Raw genomic sequence first — 19208 nt, forward strand, 5'->3', positions numbered from 1 at the left:
AAGCGCAGATGGTTGCGTCCCACCTGTTATGTGGCAGATGCAGACTCATCAATGCTCTTTGCATTAGGGTCTGCCATTCTCCCCTACTCTCTTTCTGTTGCTTGCCGCCGCCATCTGGTCCTACTGCCCCCCGAACCATGGGAGGCTCGTCCTGGAGCCAAATTGCGAAAGCGTAGCAGACATGAGAAGAAAGAACAGCAGTTTCTAAGAAGAACAGCACTGATTAGCCTGCATCTGCCACAGACAGACGGGAGATTCGCAAGAACGCTGCGACATGTGAAACTGCCATGGCGCGACGGGGGGCCTACGGCTTTTACTTCGTCTTTCTGAACAAGCCAGTTTTTGTTTGAATGCTCCCTCTTATAAATGGTTTCTCTCTTGACGGCCCGACTAAACGGACATGTTCATGGGAATAGATTTGTGGGGATCATATCCCTTGACGACAAAGTCCTCGACCTTCCAGCCGTCGATGCTGCCGCCCTTTTCCCGCGTAATCTCCAGCTCGGGGAACGGCCGCGGCTCGCGCTCGAGCTGTGTCTGAAGGGCATCGATGTGGTCGATGTAGACGTGCGCGTCTCCCATGACGTGGGTGAGGCTCCCCGGCACCAGATCGCACACGTGGGCGAGCATGTGCGTGAGCAGCGCGTAGCTCGCAATGTTGAAGGGGATGCCGAGGCCCATGTCGCAGGACCGCTGGTACAGCTGGCAGTGGAGGTGGCCCTTTGGCTTGTTCTCCTCCGAGGGCTCGGGGGCGTTGACGCCCCGGCCGCGGCCCGGGTACGAGACGTAGAACTGGGCGAACATGTGGCAGGGCGGGAGGGCCATGCTCTTGAAGTCGCGCGGGTTCCAGGCGCTGAGGATCATGCGCCTGTCATACGGGTTCGTGCGCAGCTTGTGGACGATCTCGGCCAGCTGGTCGACGCCCTTGCCCGTGTAGTCAGCGCCGGCGTCGACGTACTCGGCGCCAAAGTGCCGCCACTGGAAGCCGTAGACGGGGCCCAGGTCGCCGACGTCGCGGTGCGTCAGGCCGACGCTGTCGAGGAACTCGCGGGAGCCGTTGCCGTCCCAGATCTTGACGCCGACGTCGCTGAGGGCCTTGGACGAGGTGTTGCCCTCGATGAACCAGAGGAGCTCGGCGATGACGGCGCGGAGGAAGACGCGCTTCGTGGTGAGCAGGGGGAGGATCGGGCGGCCGTTGTCGTTGAGCTTGAACTTGAAGCTCCGGGGGGCGAAGACGGACAGGGTCCCTGTTCCTGTTCTGGTCGGGGGGACGGTTGTCAGCCGCAGGCTTTCTTTTGGGGGGGGGATCTTGATTTATGCATGCATGTCACCGGTGCCTTACCGATCGGGTCTTCGCTCACCCTGGTCCAGGATCTCGCGGACCAGGTTGAGGTACTGGTACTCTTCGTGCTGTGACGTAGATCCCATGGTTTGCTGCTGGAGATGGAAACAGGGGAGACGGTTAGAGGAAGCGATGAGTGCACAGAGGTGAGGGAGGCTCTCTGTTGCAGAGGGGAAAGACAGACGGAGAGGCAGTGGAAGCTGATGTGACACAATTCTGTGAGGCAATCGCGCTGGGACGCGCTCAATCAATTAAGGCGGAAGAGCTGCACGTGATCTCGCGCATCTGCCCATCAAGGTGATTGCGCGCTACCTTACTTAGTAGTACCGTCTCTACAGTACAAAGTACTCCGTACATGTCTTTCCTTCTCAAACATCACCAACATTTGCCTTTTCTGCCAGAAATGGGGTGAACACGACAAGAAATGATATCCGACAGTTCTGTCCAGATAAGGTATGGAGTAACAATATTCAGGTTGTGGTTATTGTTCGAAGCTCAGTTCCTCGTCGCCTGCTCTGGCGCCAAGATTGCAAACGCAGCCATGGTGGCTTGCTGGCCCTTGTAAGCCTCGCGGGGATCTGGACCTGTCCACTCCTTGAACGCCTTGAAACCTGCCTTTTCCAGAATTCTCCTGCTTCCAACATTGTTTACGTCTATCACGGCAACGAGCCTCTCCACTGCAGCGGATGGCTCCTCACTCTCCAACGATTGGGCATCCAGCCCTGCCGTATCGACCTCAATCTCGGCCTCTCTGCGAGGCAAACTCCACCATTTCTCGACAAAGGCAGTCAGAAATTCTGTTCCATATCCTTTTCCCCACGTCTCCTGTCTGAAGGAATAACCAATCTCTGGCCACCCCAAATTCCGTCCTGGGATGCTGTGTAAGCCGCCCTTGCCGATCAAATCCCCCGTGTCTCTCTGGAATATGAGGAAGTAGTATGTCTTGCTGTCGTTGGGAGGCAGCAAGACATCTAGGCTCCTGCGCGTGTCCTCGAGGGTCTTGTCTGCGCCCTTTGCAGAATACTTCATGACTTCGTGCTGGATGCGGAGTGTGTGCAGAGCAGGCACGTCGGAGATGTGCGGTGCTCGGAGGATGAGCCGGGGAGTGTGGATTTCATCGCGAGACTCGAAGGGCGGGAGGATGGGGAGCGTTGTCCTGACTTTGACTCGTCTTTGATGCTCCATTCTTGCGTGAGTTGCTCGCCGGTGGTTTGAGACACTTTGGAACTTGGACAATGCAGATGTTGATGCTGCCGTCTAGATGCCAGGATGAGCTTGTCCACCATTATTCTCCCATTATGAGTCAACGACTGCTAGTGAGCACACCATGAGACCTTGTCCTTCAATCGGCCATTTGTCCACATGGCGGAATTATAGCGCTCCATGCTTTACTGTAGCAACTGCACAATGTCATGTCGACTACCTACTTTTTCTGTCCATCGTTTGAAACTCATCACAACGGAAGCCTACCCAGATAATTCACAAGCGAGCTACAATCTCACTTGTACGGACTGAACTGTTCTGTCCTTCGTGGCCGGATCCGTAACAAAGGCCTTCAGGCACCGGTTTTTCTGTGCCTAACGCTTACGGCTGATGGCGTGTGATGTTAACATCCATGTCGGCTTCGGTAGAATAAGGTGATGTTGGCACGGAACATGAGGAAAAGCCACCGGATGCGATGTTCCGCACGTCTGGGTTGGTCGTCTCTGCTTGCAGTGAGGGACTGTATAAGTAATTGTAAACACAGGAGATACCCGGCAAAAGACTGTTATCTAAAAGGGCAAGTATTCGAGCTGCATTTAATTATCGGACTGATGCCTCCTGCAACTCTTTTCACTTGCAAGAAAAACCCTCCGATGACGAGAGCAAGACGGCACGTTCTGCATTGGATGCGATAGAGGTACAGGTACAGGTACAGGCACAGGCACAGGCACAGGCACAGGCAGTCTCCCGTCCCTCGGCGCAGGAACAGGCGGACAGACCAGACCCTGAGCAGACCACCTCTTTGATTGGCACCGGCGCCCTGCTTTTGCTTCCTTTTTTCCCCAACCTTCTCCTCCCTTCCCCTGTACGGAGCGCTGCAGACTATCCATACCTGAATACCCACAGAAGCATCGTGCAGTTTGTTAATTATCCACTCGCTCACTCACTCGCTCATTCACCTGTCACAGGCACCGGCACTCGCTCGCTCACACCATCATTGTACCTTATCTGTTCTTCTTTTCCAAATCCTGCTCGAATTCACTGTCCTCCACGCCGGCCGGATAACGTGATCTTTCCAGCCGTGGAACGACTGTTGCGCATTTCCCACCTCATTCTCTCGCCCGAGCGTCTTCCCTGCCTGCCCCTTGCAAGATTCTCTTTGTTCCGTGCGCGGCCGCACTTTCGGATCGACCCCCAAAATAATCTCGACAGGCATTGTCTTCATTCCTTGGCCGACTCCCAACCCGAGCCCGCCCGCCTATTTTCCGTGACGACCGGAATTTTCTCACCTTGCCTGTGCAGACACACGACAACCTCGTCCGACTTGTCCTCCTCTCCTTCAACAACTCTGCTGGCCTCCTTCACTCCATCGTCACATCTGCCCGTGATCGGCCGAAAGCCTTCCACAACCGCCTGGCAAACCTTCTCTCGCCCGCGCCCGCTTTCGGCCGCTTCCATCAGACGACTCGCGACGCTCCTGATAATTCGGCGCAATACGCCCTCAGACCTCTGACATCGCGAAGCGGCCACTTTGCCGGACCAGACACCGCAGCCATGAGGGGCCCGCCTATTGACCAGCTCGTGTTCGAGCACATGTTTCCCAAGCCCAAGACGTTCGATCCCCAGGATTTCTCAGCGCTGCTTCAGCGCAGCCTCATCCCCGAAGTCCGCCAGGAGACGCACGCCTTCTACGGCCATCTCGACACGCAAGAAGCAAAGTATCCGGGGTTGGACTACACTCATCCGACTCACCGCATCCGACTCAGCCGGTGGCAGTGGCACCGTCGCCTTTTCCGAGCCTTTGACGCCCTGGGCCTCACGCACGCCGAAATCTCCTCGCTCACCAAGTGGGAGGGGACCAAGTGGGCCAAGGAAAAGTTCGAGGCCGAGCAAGGCATTGTGATTCGAGATACGGCAGCCGATGACCTCCCCGACTGGAGGGAGCCCGTTGCCCGGCCATCCACCCAACAACCAGCGCGAACCGTTAGGATAAACACCCTCGCTATGCCGAGCCTGGACGACGACGACAATATGGACGTGGAAGAGAGCGATGAGGAGCTGGCGAGCGTGGGCGTGCCGCTCAACGAGCGCCTGCGCGCACAGGCGGCCAGGCGCGAGGCCGGTGACACGTCGGTCGTGTTGGACGAAGAGTGGGAGCAGTGGCTCAAGAATGCGATTGATAGCGGCGAGCTGGCAGTCCTGACAGACAGAATGACGGCCGAAATGCTCGGCCAGTCCCATCCGTCTAGCTCTGTGACCTCCAACCCCCTTTCCGACGGCATGCTGCACAGAGCCCGCGCTGGCCAATGGTCAGAGATCCCTGAGATTCTCCAGCCCCTTCTCCGCCGCACCATCGACAACGAGAACTCCATCCGCAGTGGGCAGATCCTGATTTCGGCGACGCGATCGACACTGCAGCCTCGTTCCAGTCTTCTTTCACCCGTGACTCGACGAAATTATTCAAACCTTCGACTACCAGCAGGCGAGCCTTCGACTAGTCAGCCGGGAGCTCGGGCTCGAGGCGCGTAAAGGCTACTTCTCGAGACACGGTGGTACCTGCGAGCTGATAGAACAACTCAAAGGGGTTCTCCTTTCTTTTCTTTGGCGGTTATTAGACCTCTCAAAAAGCGCGATTTATAGATGTTTCCCCCTTGTTTCCTCAGCCCCCCAAAACTTTCCGTTCTTAGCGCTTTAGTCGCAGTTTTCAAGGAGTGAAGGTAGCTTTGTCTTTTTATTCCACCGCTCTCTTCTTGTGTTCCTCACTTTCCTTTCTCTTCCCCTCGCTCGGAGTCTCGGCGGTCAAGCGCGTTTGATGTTTCACTGCTTTCTTTGTTGTCCCATAGCTTCTTGTGTGCTTTTTTTGTTTTTGTGAGGTTCTTATTCTTTTCTACTGTTTGCCTGGTTCCGACCTTGGGACCGAAGTGCAACATCTGTGGTAGAGCCAGGTAGGTAGATGGGGAGGGAGCAGGGGCCGTTATCCCAACATTCTTTGGGTGTGGTTGCTTTGCTAAAAAAAGTCTGGAGAAGCGGCAAACATGCTTATGTCTTGGAAGCGATGATGCTTTATCAGCAGTGTTCGATTTGAGATGGAGTATGTTCAAGAGCAATCGTTTGTTGACGTGGCCATAGACGGATGCTACAAATACAAGTTGAGGTCCACGGGCACATCTGGCATGTCTTTCTTGTTCTCTCTTTCAACTACCTGGACTACGATGCGCGTCCTATAGCGCTTGTGAAGCCCCGTGACGAATTTGTAAACACACTGTTCAATTCAAAGCCTTGGTATAACGCAGCCTGCCGCATTCGCTGGGCAGGCTCCCCAGCAACGCATCCATTCCGACTTTCCAGACGAGTCTGAAGCTCATATTGTAAACGACAAACAGACCTGTCCATAACGCCTCATATCCGTGCCGGGACGCCGTGGCTCTTTTAAAACTTCAACAGAAAAAACGACGAGTCATAAGATAAGCAGAGCGGGAACAAAGAATTAGAAGGGAAAAAAAGAGAAAAGGAGCAGAGAGGCCACTGGAGCCCTCCCCATCATGTCGTCGTAGAAGCCATGCTTCAGACTCAGATCGTCGGGTGGGTACGTGAAGACGATGGCGGTTTGGTCTTATTTCTCCGGCTCAAGATGCGACCATTCGGGCACGGCCTTGATCTGCTGCCACATGAAGCGCTCGAGCTTGTTGGCCGACTTGGCGTAGGGCGTGCTCTCGTTGTTGTACTTGCGGCAGTTGTCGAAGATGAGCTTGGCGTCCTTGATGAAGTCCTCGGGCGTGGCGTACTGGTCGGCCTCGAGCTTGCTCTCCATGGTGCTGAGGTCCATGGGCTCCTTGATGACGTCGTAGTAGTCGGCCACGTCGTCTCTATTGACGGGGACGAGGAACGGCCAGGCGGAATTGTGGTTCTGAAGGTCGTTGAGCAGGTGGAGGAGCTGGTTGTAGTTGGGTCCGTGGCGCGGCTGGCGCGCGAGCTCGTCCATGTCGGGGGACCAGCCGGACGCGCGGATGGCGGGGATGTCGAGGGGGTTGATGGGGCGGATGCCATTCTTCCACTCCTTGGGCGGCGGGTGGATGTTGTGCGACTTGGAGTACGCTCGAATCTTGGCCTGGACGCATTCCTTCTGCTTAAGGAGCATGCGGCCCATTTCCAGATATCGAATGCGCGGCAGCATGGAGCATTGCATGATGGTGCCGCCCTCGTAGTCTTTGATGTACCCCATCCAGACGTGCTTGGGCAGGGTGATCTCTTTGGTGAAGCCCTGCTTCTTGAAATAACCAATGGCGTAGTTGTCGGCGTACGTCAAGAAGTGCATGACGTCGCTGGTGGCCTTGACGTAGTCCTTCAGATGCGACATGAGGTGCGCGCCGTAACCCTTGACTTGCTGGTCAGAACTAATGGCACAGAAGACGATTTCGGCGAACTGGCGCCCCTTGAAGGGCCGGTATGTGATGCCGCCGACGACCTCGAGCGGCTTCTTGACGATGGCGATGGAGAGGTGGGTTCGGTCGTAGACGAGTCGCGCGATGTAGTCCTTGGGCATCTTGGGGAGCTGCTTCTGGAAGATGCATTTGAGGCCGGTGAGGATGATGAGGGACTCGCGCTCGTTGTCGTTGTTGACCACGCGAAATTCGATTTCGCCATTGCGCTCTTCGATGACGGCGGGCTAAGGAGAAGGAAGGTCAGTGTAAGAAGGGGGGTGGCTCAAGGGTGTTTATAGGCCAATGCTGTGGATGGTTGGCGTACCTTTTCTGGAAATGGAATCGGCTTCATCTCGACGGGCTTCTGCTCTGTTGCCTCGGCAGCATCTTCGTCGTGCTTAACCCGCTTAGATGCGGCGGGCGAGACGGGATCGTCCTCGGCTTTGCGCTTGCCATCTGCGACGATGCGTCAGTTGGTGTGTTGGCGGGCGTAAGAAGTAACTGGAGGGGCAGTCGCCTTACTCTCTTCCTTGACTTCGGCCATGATATCGGAATGCGACGGTTCGGCTGTTGGGCCTCGAGACGCAAATCGATGCGAGATGCCTTTGGGGTTGTGCAGTGTTGAGGCTGTCATGTGTGGTGTTAAGGTAAGTACTAAGAGAGACGGAGTCGGTACGAAGTCACAGGCGTGACGTTTGACGCGGGTTCGAGAAAGTTCATGGTCCAAGCGTTCCTGCGTTGGCTTAGGTAAGCTGCTGTGGGGGAGGAGCTCAGAGCCGCAGGGACCAACTAGGCTGGATTTGGGTGGAGTGGTGCTTACATCATCCCAGCCGCGAATCGCGCTAAACCCGATCGGCCTAATCGGCCAGATATCAAACGTGGACAGCTGGTGGCATTGGACCAGCTTCTCTCAAGCTCCAACAATCTCGCAATCACGGCGCGATTGATTGACTGACCCACGAGAAGTCGATCGCCTCCAGTTCCCGGCCTGCCATCGCTCGTGAAAAGCACCCCCGGAGCCATCCATCAATCCCTCGTTTGCACACGGCGCAGCACATGGATTCCTCGTTGCACCAAGTCTGGCAAGCTGCTGCTGGCAGTCCGTTCGTCCCTGCTATTGCTAAGGAGAGCCAATTCACCGTTGCGTTCGTGCTTCTCTCTCTGGGCATCGCCATTACCGGTGTCTTTGCGCTGAGTGAGTCTTCCTGTGTTCCAAATGCGTTCAAATTGGGACATACGACTGATTACCTGCTCTTATAGACCGCTCTCTGGTCAGCGTTGTTGCGCTCGGCGTTCCGGCCTCTCTAGCAATTGCGTATGGCGAACCCCCGGTGATGCGTGATTCGACTGACTGTAGAGTATGTGCTGACTCGTCACAGCTTTGGAACCGTGTACATGTTCTGTGCGGTCGGAGTTTATGTCTAAGATACCCATTGTATACTAGTTGCCGAGAGGAAAAGCAAAAAGAAGGCTTCCAGAGCGAGTTGTTTTGTTGTTCTGCCGATTCAAGCTTGCATCATACGGCCCATAAGATCCGTTCTCACACACCTGTTCCAATCTCCCCAACACTTGAACACCACTCGTCATATCAAGGGGACAAAAAGCCATGGCTACGGAAGCGAAGCCCATCTTTCGAGCGGTCTCAACGTCTCCGAGACCGCTATACCAACTTCTTCGATGCATAGACTTCGCACAGAGGGTGCACGTCCAGATTACGGAGGATGGCATCCGCTTTGCGGCCGACAATTCTCGAGTAATGCAAGGTGCGAGTGCACGACTCTTTGAGGATCGTAGAATACTGAGCTAACGGTGGTCGCAGGGGTTGCATTCCTGGACAAGACTCTGTTTTCTGCGTACACCGTGAACTTTCCTCTATCAGAAGATGGCGAGCCCGAATACCCAAACTTCCAAATCCCACTGTCGACATTCCTTGAGGTGCTGCAGATCTTTGGATCTGTGGATGTGGCTGCTCGAGCTCAGAAGGCCGACCAAGACCCATACCGAAGTAACATACGCAACTACAGGCCAAGTGCGTTTAGCAACCAGACTCTTGGCATAGCTGGAACCTGCACCATGTTATACGCGGAAGAAGGCGATGCCTTCAAAGTCACCCTCGAAGAATCCGGCATCAAGACGACCGCGGGACTGGCGACCTACCTACCCGAGATGCCAGAAGACATACCCTTTGACCGTAACGATCTGACGTTCAAAATCATCATGTCGTCTCGCACCCTGTTTGACTGCATTGCCGAGATCATACCCGCGGGGCCCGTCAAGTTGACCATCGCAGCCACCAAGATCTCGCCGTACTTGACCCTATCTTGCGCCGGAGATATAGGCAGCTCCAGTGTGGACTTTGCACGAGGCAAAGACCTCCTCGAAACCTTCACCATCAACGACCGCTGGTCGCAGGCATACAAGTTTGACTTTATTCGACACGCCAGCGAGGCGATGCGGATTGCGAGCAAAGTCAGTCTTCGAGGCGACAGCCAGGGCGTCTTGAGTCTACAGTTCATGGTGGACGTGGAAGGAGGGAAGAGGAGCTTTTTGGACTTTCGTTTCGTTCCGTTTGCCACGCATGACGATGGAGATGAAGATGACGAGGTTGATTCGGAAGCATATGATTAAGGCAGACAGTTGCATCTAGCGCAGACCGATGGAAGAATCGAAGTGCACATACACAATATCAAGTTCCACCTGATTTCCTCCCATGGTAGTTTCACCGCCAGGGCATGGATTCATCCAAGATGCAGACAATGCGTCGTCATATGCCTCCCTTCCCGGACTTGACTTGGAGGTACGGTGCGGCGGCCGGGCTCGTCATGCCACGGCATAAAGGCCATTATCACAGGTGTGAGACATCAATTAGAGACCAAAAGGCCGCTGTTTCTCGCGTACGTTGAGAATGCCTCCCTTGCGTTCGGATAACGAGCAAAGCTCCACCCCCATGTGAGACCTTCAAAGCGAAATGAGGCGGTCGCCTAGGAGGTCAATGGAATGCATCCCATCTATTGTTGCTGAGCGGCGGATAGGGGGTTTGGCTCAAATTGAGATGGCGGTCTTGATTGTTATATAGAGCTTCGCCTCCGTGAGATATGAGACTTCTACTTCTCCCTCTTCTCCTTTATTCTTATCGGTTTAGAAGCCTGTCACAATCTATAAAGAGATCGTTGATCTTCTCTTTCTCTACTTTGCAAGGCTCTGAAAAAAAGTCAACTGTTTCTCCTTCCCTTTACTGATACTATTCTTATCCAACACATACTCCCATCAGTTTCCACACAATGTTCCATTCAAAGGGCTTCCGAATCAGCTCCCAGCCCTCTCCTCTGCCACCTCCCCTCTTCTACACCCCCAAGCCGCCCAGCTCATGGCACTCGGACGTCCTGCAGTCCATCAGGAGACTCTTCATCACCATGTGCTGCGGCGGCAGCCGAACGGCCTACAAGACGAGCGACGCGGCAGTCAGGATACTGGAGGAGGGAAAGAACAAGATTGAGGAGGATTGCGAGCCGCTGATTGAAGGCGGCGTGGGAGAGGAAAGGAAAGAGCAGAAGAAGCTGGAGGTGTTGAGGGTGACGTTTCCGAGGCACGCGGCTGCGTCGTTTTTGAAGACGGGGACGTCGAGGGGGATGAGGGAGGCGAATTGGGTGTTGTGAGGGTTTCCCTCCTTTTTTTTCTATCTTAAGGTAAGGGGAAGTGAGGAAGACGTAAGTAGGTAGGCTGTTGTTGGGGTGATCGGAGAGGGATTCTGCGTTGGGTTTATCTTGTATGGGTTTTCGTGGGCTTGGTGATAGCAGAATTTGCTAATATAGATACACAGCTTACAACTACGATTCGGCATTGGGACAACATAACTACTCATCAGAAGGCATTGTGATTTGGTTCAATATGGAATATGGGTCATGGTACTTGAAGGTTTTGGTTTCCGTTTGGGAACAGCAAGAGCTGGGTTTCTATCGTGATGGCATGGGAAAAGGATACATACAGCATGAGTCTAACAGCAGCAGGAGCAGCAAGAATTGAAAATCACTCTGAGCAGACGAGTCAACTTCATCGACAATTCACTCCATTTCCCAAGCAAGACATGTTTTCCATCGTGAGCCCCGGCATCAGTATAGATATGAACTCCCCCGCAAAGAAGAGTTCGCGTGTAACGTCGTCTGGATTATGTCGGTGAATAGATTGGATTACGTACATACTTCTGCACTGCATCACATCCCGGGATTCAAGCATGGCTATGGCCAAGGTGGGCAAAGAAGTCTCCAGAGATGCCTGTGACGTTTCAGCAAAAAATCAGAGCCCGCCGGCAAGCCAACTTCAACAGACATCGTCTACATCTCATGGCAGGAAAGAGAAGCGAGAAAACCGTCTCGTGCTTGAAACGAATGGCTTCCGTCGGCGAAACAAGCGGGCGCTACGTTTCTGGCTAAAGTGAGAGAAGAAGCAGAGGAAAGGAAAAAACTGGTTCTATGCTACTGTAGCTGCCTCTCTGGACAAGGGCGAGCATGCAAGATGACAGATGACTCGAGAGTTGGCCCGAAGCTACCGGGACGGTTTGTCTACTTGCAGGTGATAGTTGTATAGCCGCTATGAAGAATAGAAATCCCGGTCACTGTCTCTTTTTCCCTGGTTCCCATGTTACAGTATCGTTGAATTTGTTTCCTCGAAGTCGTTCATTCATTCCAAGGTATTCTATGTGTGATTAATGATGACGAGCTTGGGTTCTCTCTTCACTCTAGATGCAACCTGACATCGTGAAAAGCTGTGGTTCCGATGCGATTCCGCACGACATGGCATGGCATGGCAAAGGCGGTTATCGGACCACCTCGTGGCCGCCACCTGCTGAATCGGTGTCCTGTAGGTAGGCATTGCTCAGAATACCTTACATACTTGTCGCAATATTGGAAATACCTGACCAGGCATCGTCGGGTGAATGGCAACATGTGAGCAGCTGTTTCATCCGTCAAGCAAGCAGGGCGAGGTCAGTCCATGTACGAGTATGTATTTTGGCTGCCTGGAAAGAGATGCTTCACAGCATGCATTTGTCTGCAGCTGGCCTGATCTGATCCCCCCCATCTGCAGCCAACATGAACATGTTCGCACGCCCCGCCGAGGCCCGATCGGCTTTGCTGGGGAAGAGCAGCGTGGCAACGTGGGCATCAAAAGCAGGCGTCTCTGTCGTGCTTTGAGCTTTTTTTTGCCTGCTGGCCTCGGGATCTAGAACTTGTCTACGGAGTAGTGTCTGTACGAAATAGCCGTGGTAGTTCTTCTTCTCGGCAGACGGTGCCCAAGAAAGATGTGTGGATTATCAGCATGTGGGCAGCGTTACTATATTGACAAGGTGCTCCGCAAGGTAAGGGTATGGTGGGATCTTGACGTGAGGGGTAGCAGTTGGACAGGACATGACACCTGCTGTCTCTGGTTAATCCTCCATATATAGATGACTTATATCTACTCTTACTATGAGGTAATACGCACCACTAGGTACTGACTGGCGGCGGGTGAGATGGAATGGCAAATGGAAACTGATGGCTTGTTGAGAGAGTCCTGCGTGTGGTGATACCGCCCTGGTCACAATAGGGAATCGAAATTGGTTCTGCGATTAATGGCACGGAAGGGTCCAGACGGTGGTCCAGGCGATGCGGCCGTGTAAATGGACGGTAATAAATGGCTGAATAGCTGAATAGCTGGTGGCACCGTGTCGGATATTATTGACAGTAGGTCATAACGGGCGGCAGTTGGCCCTCTGGATTGTCAGGCATGGTGGTATTATCTACTCGGCCTAGTAGTAGTATCTAGCATTTGCCCGCTGGGGATCATGGGATCCAACAACCTTGAACTCTTTTGTCCGACAAGGATTCCTGGTGGATGCCGATCCAAAAACCTCGCTCCATGTTCCTCATCAGGTAGCAGCAGTACTTACGGGACTCCGTACAAACGACCAGGTATGGAGGTAGTACAGAATCCATACGTGCATGGCCAGATCGTACGCACGCATGCTGTCGGCTTCCGAAGGATCGAATGCTGGATGTATTTCCCTCCCTGGGCCTCCGAGGTGGTAGCAGCACGTTGATGCGTTGCTTCGGCACTGGCGGGATGTGCTGATGCCCAGCCTCTGCCTGTATGTCTGTCTGTCTGTCTGTCGTCCTCACCAACAAGGACAATCAGTCGCATCGCACACGCAGTTGGCTATTTTTATCCCATCTCGTTGCTTTTTTGTCTCGTCCTTGATCATTGCTTCTGTGTCGCCTTGGGCATAATGTGGATGAGGCAGATCCACCGCGTCTCGCTCCGTGCCCCCGTATGGCAGGTCCTTGCGCTTTCATGCATGTCAGGTCAGGATACGATACCTTTTTTTACACAGAGACCGACAAGTCATGATGACGGTGTCTCGTCTCGTTTCGTCCCCTTTCGTCTCCGTCTTGTCACTTTGCGAATCCAAATCAAATCCCTCAACGCTTGCTTGTCATTTCTGGCCAGCAAATGCCGAACATCGGGCTGTGCGCACTTGAGGAGCTAGGAGAATAGTGTTCCGTAAGGCTCGTTGACTATAACGTGGTGGCAGCTGTTCTGGGCCCCCGAGTCGTTGGTCGCAGCGGACTTCACCGAGGCCGGAACGAGGATAAAAGGCCCAAAGATATTGATGGATTGTATTCCATTTGATTTCGCGGGGTGGCCATCAACTATCCACGGAGCGTAAATCGCTAGTGCCCTTAGCTGGAGCGCCACCATCACAGTCAGCCGGGATGGTCCGTAAGGGAGGGGGAAGGGATCCAAGATCTGGGCTTGGTTCTGCTCTTTTCGTCCGAGTACCAGTACCTGTTTATGTTGCTGAGTTTCAAAGTAGCCATGAAAACAGCAGCAACAGAGCATCAGGTAATGCTCAGCCCTTCTTTCAATGAACATGAGGCCGAGAGAAAAGGAGCCCGTGGTGATGAACCTGGCAGAACCCACAGCGCAGTTACAGAATGCTCCATGTCGGTGGGTAACCTGTACGTACCCCGCGATGAGGCAGTTCGGCAATTTGGCGGAGCACCAGCGCTCTGTCCATGTACTCATACCTTGGCAGCAGGTACCTATAGTACCTGCGAGCTGGTGACAATGGCATCGGCCCGTCCATCTCGTCGTGTGCGCAGCTGGTCCAGCGATGCGCATGTTGTACCGAGCGAAATACCGGGACTCACGTCGAGATCAATGTTGCAAATGCGAGGAGGTGTGCTTGGTCTCATGTATGTATATCTCACCTACTAAGGTAAACCAAGGCCAAGGGTAGACGGAGAAAAGGAAGAGTTACGGTGAAGAGATGCGCGCGGGTGCTGGTGCTAGTGCTAGCATTGCCTGTACCTCCCTGGGCACTTTTGGCGTTCGACGATACATGCATGCATTTGGCCATGGCAATGTGTTGGACCTCACGAAAATCATACTAGATCAAGGCCGTTGCGTTTTCGAGTAAACGTCTGAGAGTTGAAACGGCCTACCTATTATTAGAAGTGGCAGAATACATGGTAAATGTAGCTGAGTTGGCAGCTGAAACAAAAGCACTGGCATCGTGATATAACAGCGTCCCAGCTGATATGCCGTAAGACAGCCAAGGTTCATGTTAGCAGCATTCTCGCTGTCAATGCTGAGCCTTGCTCCTCCTGCACGCTGTCCCCAGTCATCCTTTCGCTCCGAGCAAAGCACTGACTGGCAGATGGACTTCGACTCAATCCCGTTGCCGCTCATTACTCGCCGCTCGGCATCGACGAGCATCAAGTTCTCTGCATCTTCTGTCCTGCAACGCAGATGCGGGGCCCTTTGGATAATACCTTGCATGTTGTCCTACAGCAGACGGTGCCTGTACTTGTACGTGAGCAGTTACTCCCTCCGCACCCCGTACAAAGAGACATGCAGCCATCAACTCCATCGACTCGGCCCATGAACGATTCTCGGCGACAACAGAGACTCAACGTAGCAGCAGCTGACACTTTGGGGGCCCTCTGTGGGGGAGCCGGCGGCATCTGAGCTGCTCCAGGTGCTTTTCGAGGGCGGGTTACGTACATTGCGCTAGGCCCCGCCAGGCATGGCCCCGTCTGCTTAGGGGCACCTCTGCAATGGCCGCCGTCGCTAACGAATCATCAGCGCCATTGCCGCCTAATACTCCGGATGTAGCCTGTACTTTGAGGCTGTATGAACTAAACACCACTGTAATTGAGGCCAGAATCCACGATCCGTTCCATCAGGCTGTGGTGCAACGGCGCTGTCTGTCTTCTTTCTCCATTGCTCGTCCGGACTACTATCGTCGCCGTGGCCGAGAGAATTGGCCACCGTGAGGCCACCCCGCCACAGCTGCGCAGTAAGGCTCCAGGAGCTGAACGGCGCAAGTGCCAAATGCAGTGATTTTGCAGCCCGAAAGCAAAAGCAAACTATTGGCTGCTGTTATCGGTGCTACCCATATATTGCCTTGCTCTTGCTCATTACGAACACGAACCTCTGGTGGCTCTCGCAGTGGTGGATCGTGAGTCCGAGCTGAAGATGATGCATCGTCATCTGTATGTACGAAGATGCCTGTGCTGCAAATCTCCCTGATTAGCCAAATTGCCAAAAAAGCAAGACAAAAGGGAAGAAAAAGAAATGAAATCGAGAAAAAGAGTTGCGAGCGCTGGGCAGAAACTACTTCCTCGCTAGGACTGGTCGTGCGGGACGGAGGTCTCGGTTAGGCTTGGCCTTGCGTGCTAGGGCAGTGAGCAGCTCCGAGGTGGCTCCTGCCTGCCCTGTGCCTGCCTCCCCCAACCAAGACGCCATCCCATCATCAATCGCTCCAATCGCAGTCATTGGCTCCAGCGGCCCCGGTTTAGCCCCGTCGGCCGGACTGTTCGTTTGTACCGGATACTTTGCGCTTGTCCGGCCACCTTTGCACCTTTTTGCAACGTCTGCAAGGGAAGGAGCCTCCAAGCCAATGCACGCCGGGATCCAAGGATGATGGACATGGCCATGGCATGATACTGTAGGTACCTTAGTCCGGTACGCTTGTCCTGTTCTTCGTACCTTCTGGATGGACTTGCCTCTTAAGTCAACCGGTATCCCCACGCAAGTCGCGAAGCTTCGCTCCTGCACCTTTGCCTACTACCTATGCATTCCCTTATCTGCTACTATATCCATCGCCCCAAACCTTCCCCTCCACTTCGGAGGCCATTCTCCTTCCTTTCCCTTCCTCTTCTTCTTCTTCTCTTTGTTCGTTCTGGCCGGCCACCGCCGCCAACGAGGTCAAACGCCATCAGATCTTTTAGCCTTACTTAGCCCGCTGCTCATCACCCCCAACAGCTCCACGAGTCAACAAGTCGACGGAAAAAGCAAGCAAAAAAGCGAGCACGCACCAGAGCAAACGAAGCAAACTTACGACCGCCTCACTCTGCACGCCCGGCCAACACAAAAGATCACTTCTTGGTGATACTACCATGCCTACCCACAGCTCCACCCTTCCTATCGCCTGCGCCTGGTAGGACGTTGGAACCTTTTGCGCACTCCCGCTCGGTCACCACTCCTACATTGTCCAGTCTTGGTCGCCGGTCTTTTGTTCTTTTCTTCTTCTTTGATACCCTGCGCAGTTGGCTTTTGCGCGACTATTTATATATACCAGCGCTCATCTCAACCGACCCAATCCGTCGACAGTTGTTTGCTCCCCGGAAATGACGAGATTAACCAAGCGGCTCGACTTCCAGAAGGAGTCGGGCGGATTAGGACTGCTTCGCTCCCACTCACGCGCCAAGTCCGGCGATGCAGCCAAGGCCGATGCATCTCCAGCCGAATCCGAGGACGCAGCCAAGGACAAGAAGCAGGAGAGGTCACGGTCATGGTTTTCTCCTCACAGGAGAAAGGATTCGGTCGCCTCAACGATTCTACGAAGCACCAAGAGCCTTCGCCGCCTATCCGCAGTCTCATCCTCGGCCTCATCGCAACCTGCGCTCTCGACACCAACTACCCCATCCTTTTCACGAGGCAGCTATGAGAGCGATGCAGCCTTTCAGCACAGGAAGCTCTCTTCTGTTGGCAGCGGTGATGCGACAAGACCTGGAATGACGGCGGAACCTGCTCCAACAGACCCGCCTTCGATTCCTTATCCCCCACACCGACCAGAGCGGCCGCAAGAGGATCTCTTTGAGGGCACGGTGCTTGAGAAGGCCAACCCGCCCAGTCACCGCCACAGCCGGAGCCGTAGCATCTTGCGATCATTCTCGCCTTTCCCTGGCCCTTCCATCAAAGACGTGCGACGCTCCAGCCAACAGTCTGAACTCAAACTGCAGACAAACATTGTGACGGTCGCCGCCACCACTGCAGCCAATCAGCTTTCACCAGATACCGATCAGGCGCACAATCCGGCAGATGCAGGGACAGATGCAATTTCGTCCAATGCACCTGTGTATGAGTCGCCTGCCACCGGACCAAGTGTTCCCAAACGTCGCTCCGGCTACTGGATTCACGGCCACGGAACGGAATGCGGCGTGGCACGCAAAGCATCTGTTGCCAGCTCTTTCCACTTCCATGTGCAAAGGCGACCAAGTCAAGTGACGGCTGAGATAGAGTCACGCAAGCACGCACGGTCTTCTCGGTGGACGTTGACGGACAACATGGCCGAGATGTTCAAGTCGCAACACGTCAAGTCTGAAAAGCAGCCTTTGAGCCCAGCCCAGATCGAAGCAATCTGGAATGGCCAAGACAACGGCAAGAAGTCGCCTAAGCGAAAAAGCAAAGACAGACGGAAGAAGGCAGCGTCGGACATCTCAGCAAGCATGCCACGTCAATTCGGAGGTCCACTTTCCGAACATCAAAGCCCATTGTTCCGTGACTCGTTCCAATGGCCAGACAGAGGGAACGCGTCTATCCCAATGAGCAGGGCTGACATTAAAAAGAGAGCTCTTCCGTTCGAAATTACGGTCCCACCGCCGCCCTCCACGATCCTCGTCTCCCCAGAAATCATACACGGCGACGTTTCACCAAAGTCACCGTCCAAGGTTGACAGGAGGCCGCTAGGAAAGTTGCCATTGCCCCAGGTAGTACTGTACCAAGCCGAGGAGGAGGAAGAGGCTGTCGTTGAAGACGACGACTCGTCTTCCACTCGATCGGTGCTGCCTGTAGTACCGCCCAAGAACCCGGCGAGATTTGCTGCCAGAGCCCCAACAATGCCACTCCTGCCTCCCATCCCGGAGGGCTTCCGCTCTGCCACGGGCAGCAACAGGAGCTCGGGCATATCTGGCCACCGTCGAAGTCGCAGCATGAACAATGCATTAGATGTGAAGGAAGAGACTGTTCAGTTCAACAGCACCCCTTTCTCGATGACCACTCCCCCCTTCCGACACGGCCCAATCGTCTTGAGTGACGCTGGCAGCCGCAGCTCAATGGCAACGGTGGAGGCGACGGAAGACGAGCATCCGGTTGATTGGACGGCATTCCAGACGGCCATTCTAGGTGGTGCCAGCGCAGACTTGGACGGCCTGTTTCCAGAGGAGGTCACACCACCGGACGAAGAGGAGGGCCATCTGGCCGAAGACGTGACTACTTGGTTCGAAGGGTTTGGTTTTGAAACCCATGGCGAGCTCATTGCCTCGGACAAGTCGTCGCAGCAGAAATCGGAGCGGTCGGCACAGCGAGATTCTTCGGGCAGCATGACGTCGGCTGCATCAACACCTTCAACGGTGCAGACAGATGCTGAAGCGGAGCTGCAGACGCCCGTGACTGCTCAGCCACAGCATCACATCTTTGATACCATTCGGCAGCTCCGTGACGGCTGCGAGAGCATGTACAGCGCCAGCATATACACAACCGACAGCGCAGACGGCCCCTGGGTGCCGGCAGATGATGACGAGATGGGCCATGAGGAAGTCGGCCGATTGGCGCCCGCGCCTGCGGGCTCAAAGCAAGTTATGGAACATGGACTTGAAGCTTTCCTTGGGTTCAAAATTGATGACGCTTATTGAAGCGTCGAGTATGATTTACTGATTGGCTTTCGTTTGGGATTTTCCTTTTTTGTTTGGGATTTTGCATGATGTGATGGCTTGGGATATCACTGGATCATGTGCCAAATGCCGCATTTCATTTCCTTTGTCAACCATATACCATGGCAGGAAGTTGGAAAGATGAGAGCTGAGTCGGTCTTTAAGGATGCAGATACCAGTCGTTGAATGATACCACAACGCGAAGAGCGATGATTTGTCTATGCCGACATGTATGAATATCGTTGATGTGCAAGTACGACGACTTGACCA

General features: G+C 54.2%; 7 protein-coding genes across 7 annotated transcripts; 4 read left to right on the forward strand and 3 right to left on the reverse strand.

The window, feature by feature from the left end:
* Positions 1-390: 390 nt before the first annotated feature.
* Positions 391-1428, reverse strand: BBK36DRAFT_1113937 (thymidylate synthase; the record flags this gene model as incomplete). The annotated part of the gene is made up of 2 exons (XM_024889965.1): positions 391-1258; positions 1343-1428. 2 exons carry the CDS (start codon positions 1426-1428, stop codon positions 391-393), a joined length of 954 nt encoding a protein of 317 aa, XP_024752128.1.
* A 409-nt stretch (positions 1429-1837) lies between these two features.
* Positions 1838-2527, reverse strand: BBK36DRAFT_1166695 (acyl-CoA N-acyltransferase; the record flags this gene model as incomplete). The annotated part of the gene is made up of 2 exons (XM_024894950.1): positions 1838-2467; positions 2504-2527. The coding sequence occupies 2 exons, from the start codon at positions 2525-2527 to the stop codon at positions 1838-1840; spliced, it is 654 nt and encodes a 217-aa protein (XP_024752129.1).
* Positions 2528-4099: 1572 nt separating this feature from the next.
* On the forward strand, positions 4100-5074 carry BBK36DRAFT_1192037 (hypothetical protein; the record flags this gene model as incomplete). Its single annotated transcript, XM_024896748.1, has 1 exon — positions 4100-5074. The coding sequence occupies one exon, from the start codon at positions 4100-4102 to the stop codon at positions 5072-5074; it is 975 nt and encodes a 324-aa protein (XP_024752130.1).
* A 1084-nt stretch (positions 5075-6158) lies between these two features.
* Positions 6159-7510, reverse strand: BBK36DRAFT_1157056 (hypothetical protein; the record flags this gene model as incomplete). The annotated part of the gene is made up of 3 exons (XM_024893982.1): positions 6159-7211; positions 7292-7422; positions 7489-7510. The coding sequence occupies 3 exons, from the start codon at positions 7508-7510 to the stop codon at positions 6159-6161; spliced, it is 1206 nt and encodes a 401-aa protein (XP_024752131.1).
* A 512-nt stretch (positions 7511-8022) lies between these two features.
* On the forward strand, positions 8023-9594 carry BBK36DRAFT_1112728 (Rad1-domain-containing protein; the record flags this gene model as incomplete). Its single annotated transcript, XM_024889831.1, has 4 exons — positions 8023-8161; positions 8227-8319; positions 8571-8729; positions 8786-9594. The coding sequence occupies 4 exons, from the start codon at positions 8023-8025 to the stop codon at positions 9592-9594; spliced, it is 1200 nt and encodes a 399-aa protein (XP_024752132.1).
* Positions 9595-10247: 653 nt separating this feature from the next.
* On the forward strand, positions 10248-10622 carry BBK36DRAFT_1113342 (hypothetical protein; the record flags this gene model as incomplete). The annotated part of the gene is made up of 1 exon (XM_024889900.1): positions 10248-10622. The coding sequence occupies one exon, from the start codon at positions 10248-10250 to the stop codon at positions 10620-10622; it is 375 nt and encodes a 124-aa protein (XP_024752133.1).
* Positions 10623-16634: 6012 nt separating this feature from the next.
* Positions 16635-18920, forward strand: BBK36DRAFT_1157059 (hypothetical protein; the record flags this gene model as incomplete). The annotated part of the gene is made up of 1 exon (XM_024893983.1): positions 16635-18920. The coding sequence occupies one exon, from the start codon at positions 16635-16637 to the stop codon at positions 18918-18920; it is 2286 nt and encodes a 761-aa protein (XP_024752134.1).
* Between the last annotated feature and the right edge of the window lie 288 nt (positions 18921-19208).

Source organism: Trichoderma citrinoviride (assembly GCF_003025115.1).
Source record: "Trichoderma citrinoviride strain TUCIM 6016 unplaced genomic scaffold BBK36scaffold_3, whole genome shotgun sequence".
Taxonomy (NCBI): Eukaryota; Fungi; Ascomycota; class Sordariomycetes; order Hypocreales; family Hypocreaceae; genus Trichoderma; species Trichoderma citrinoviride.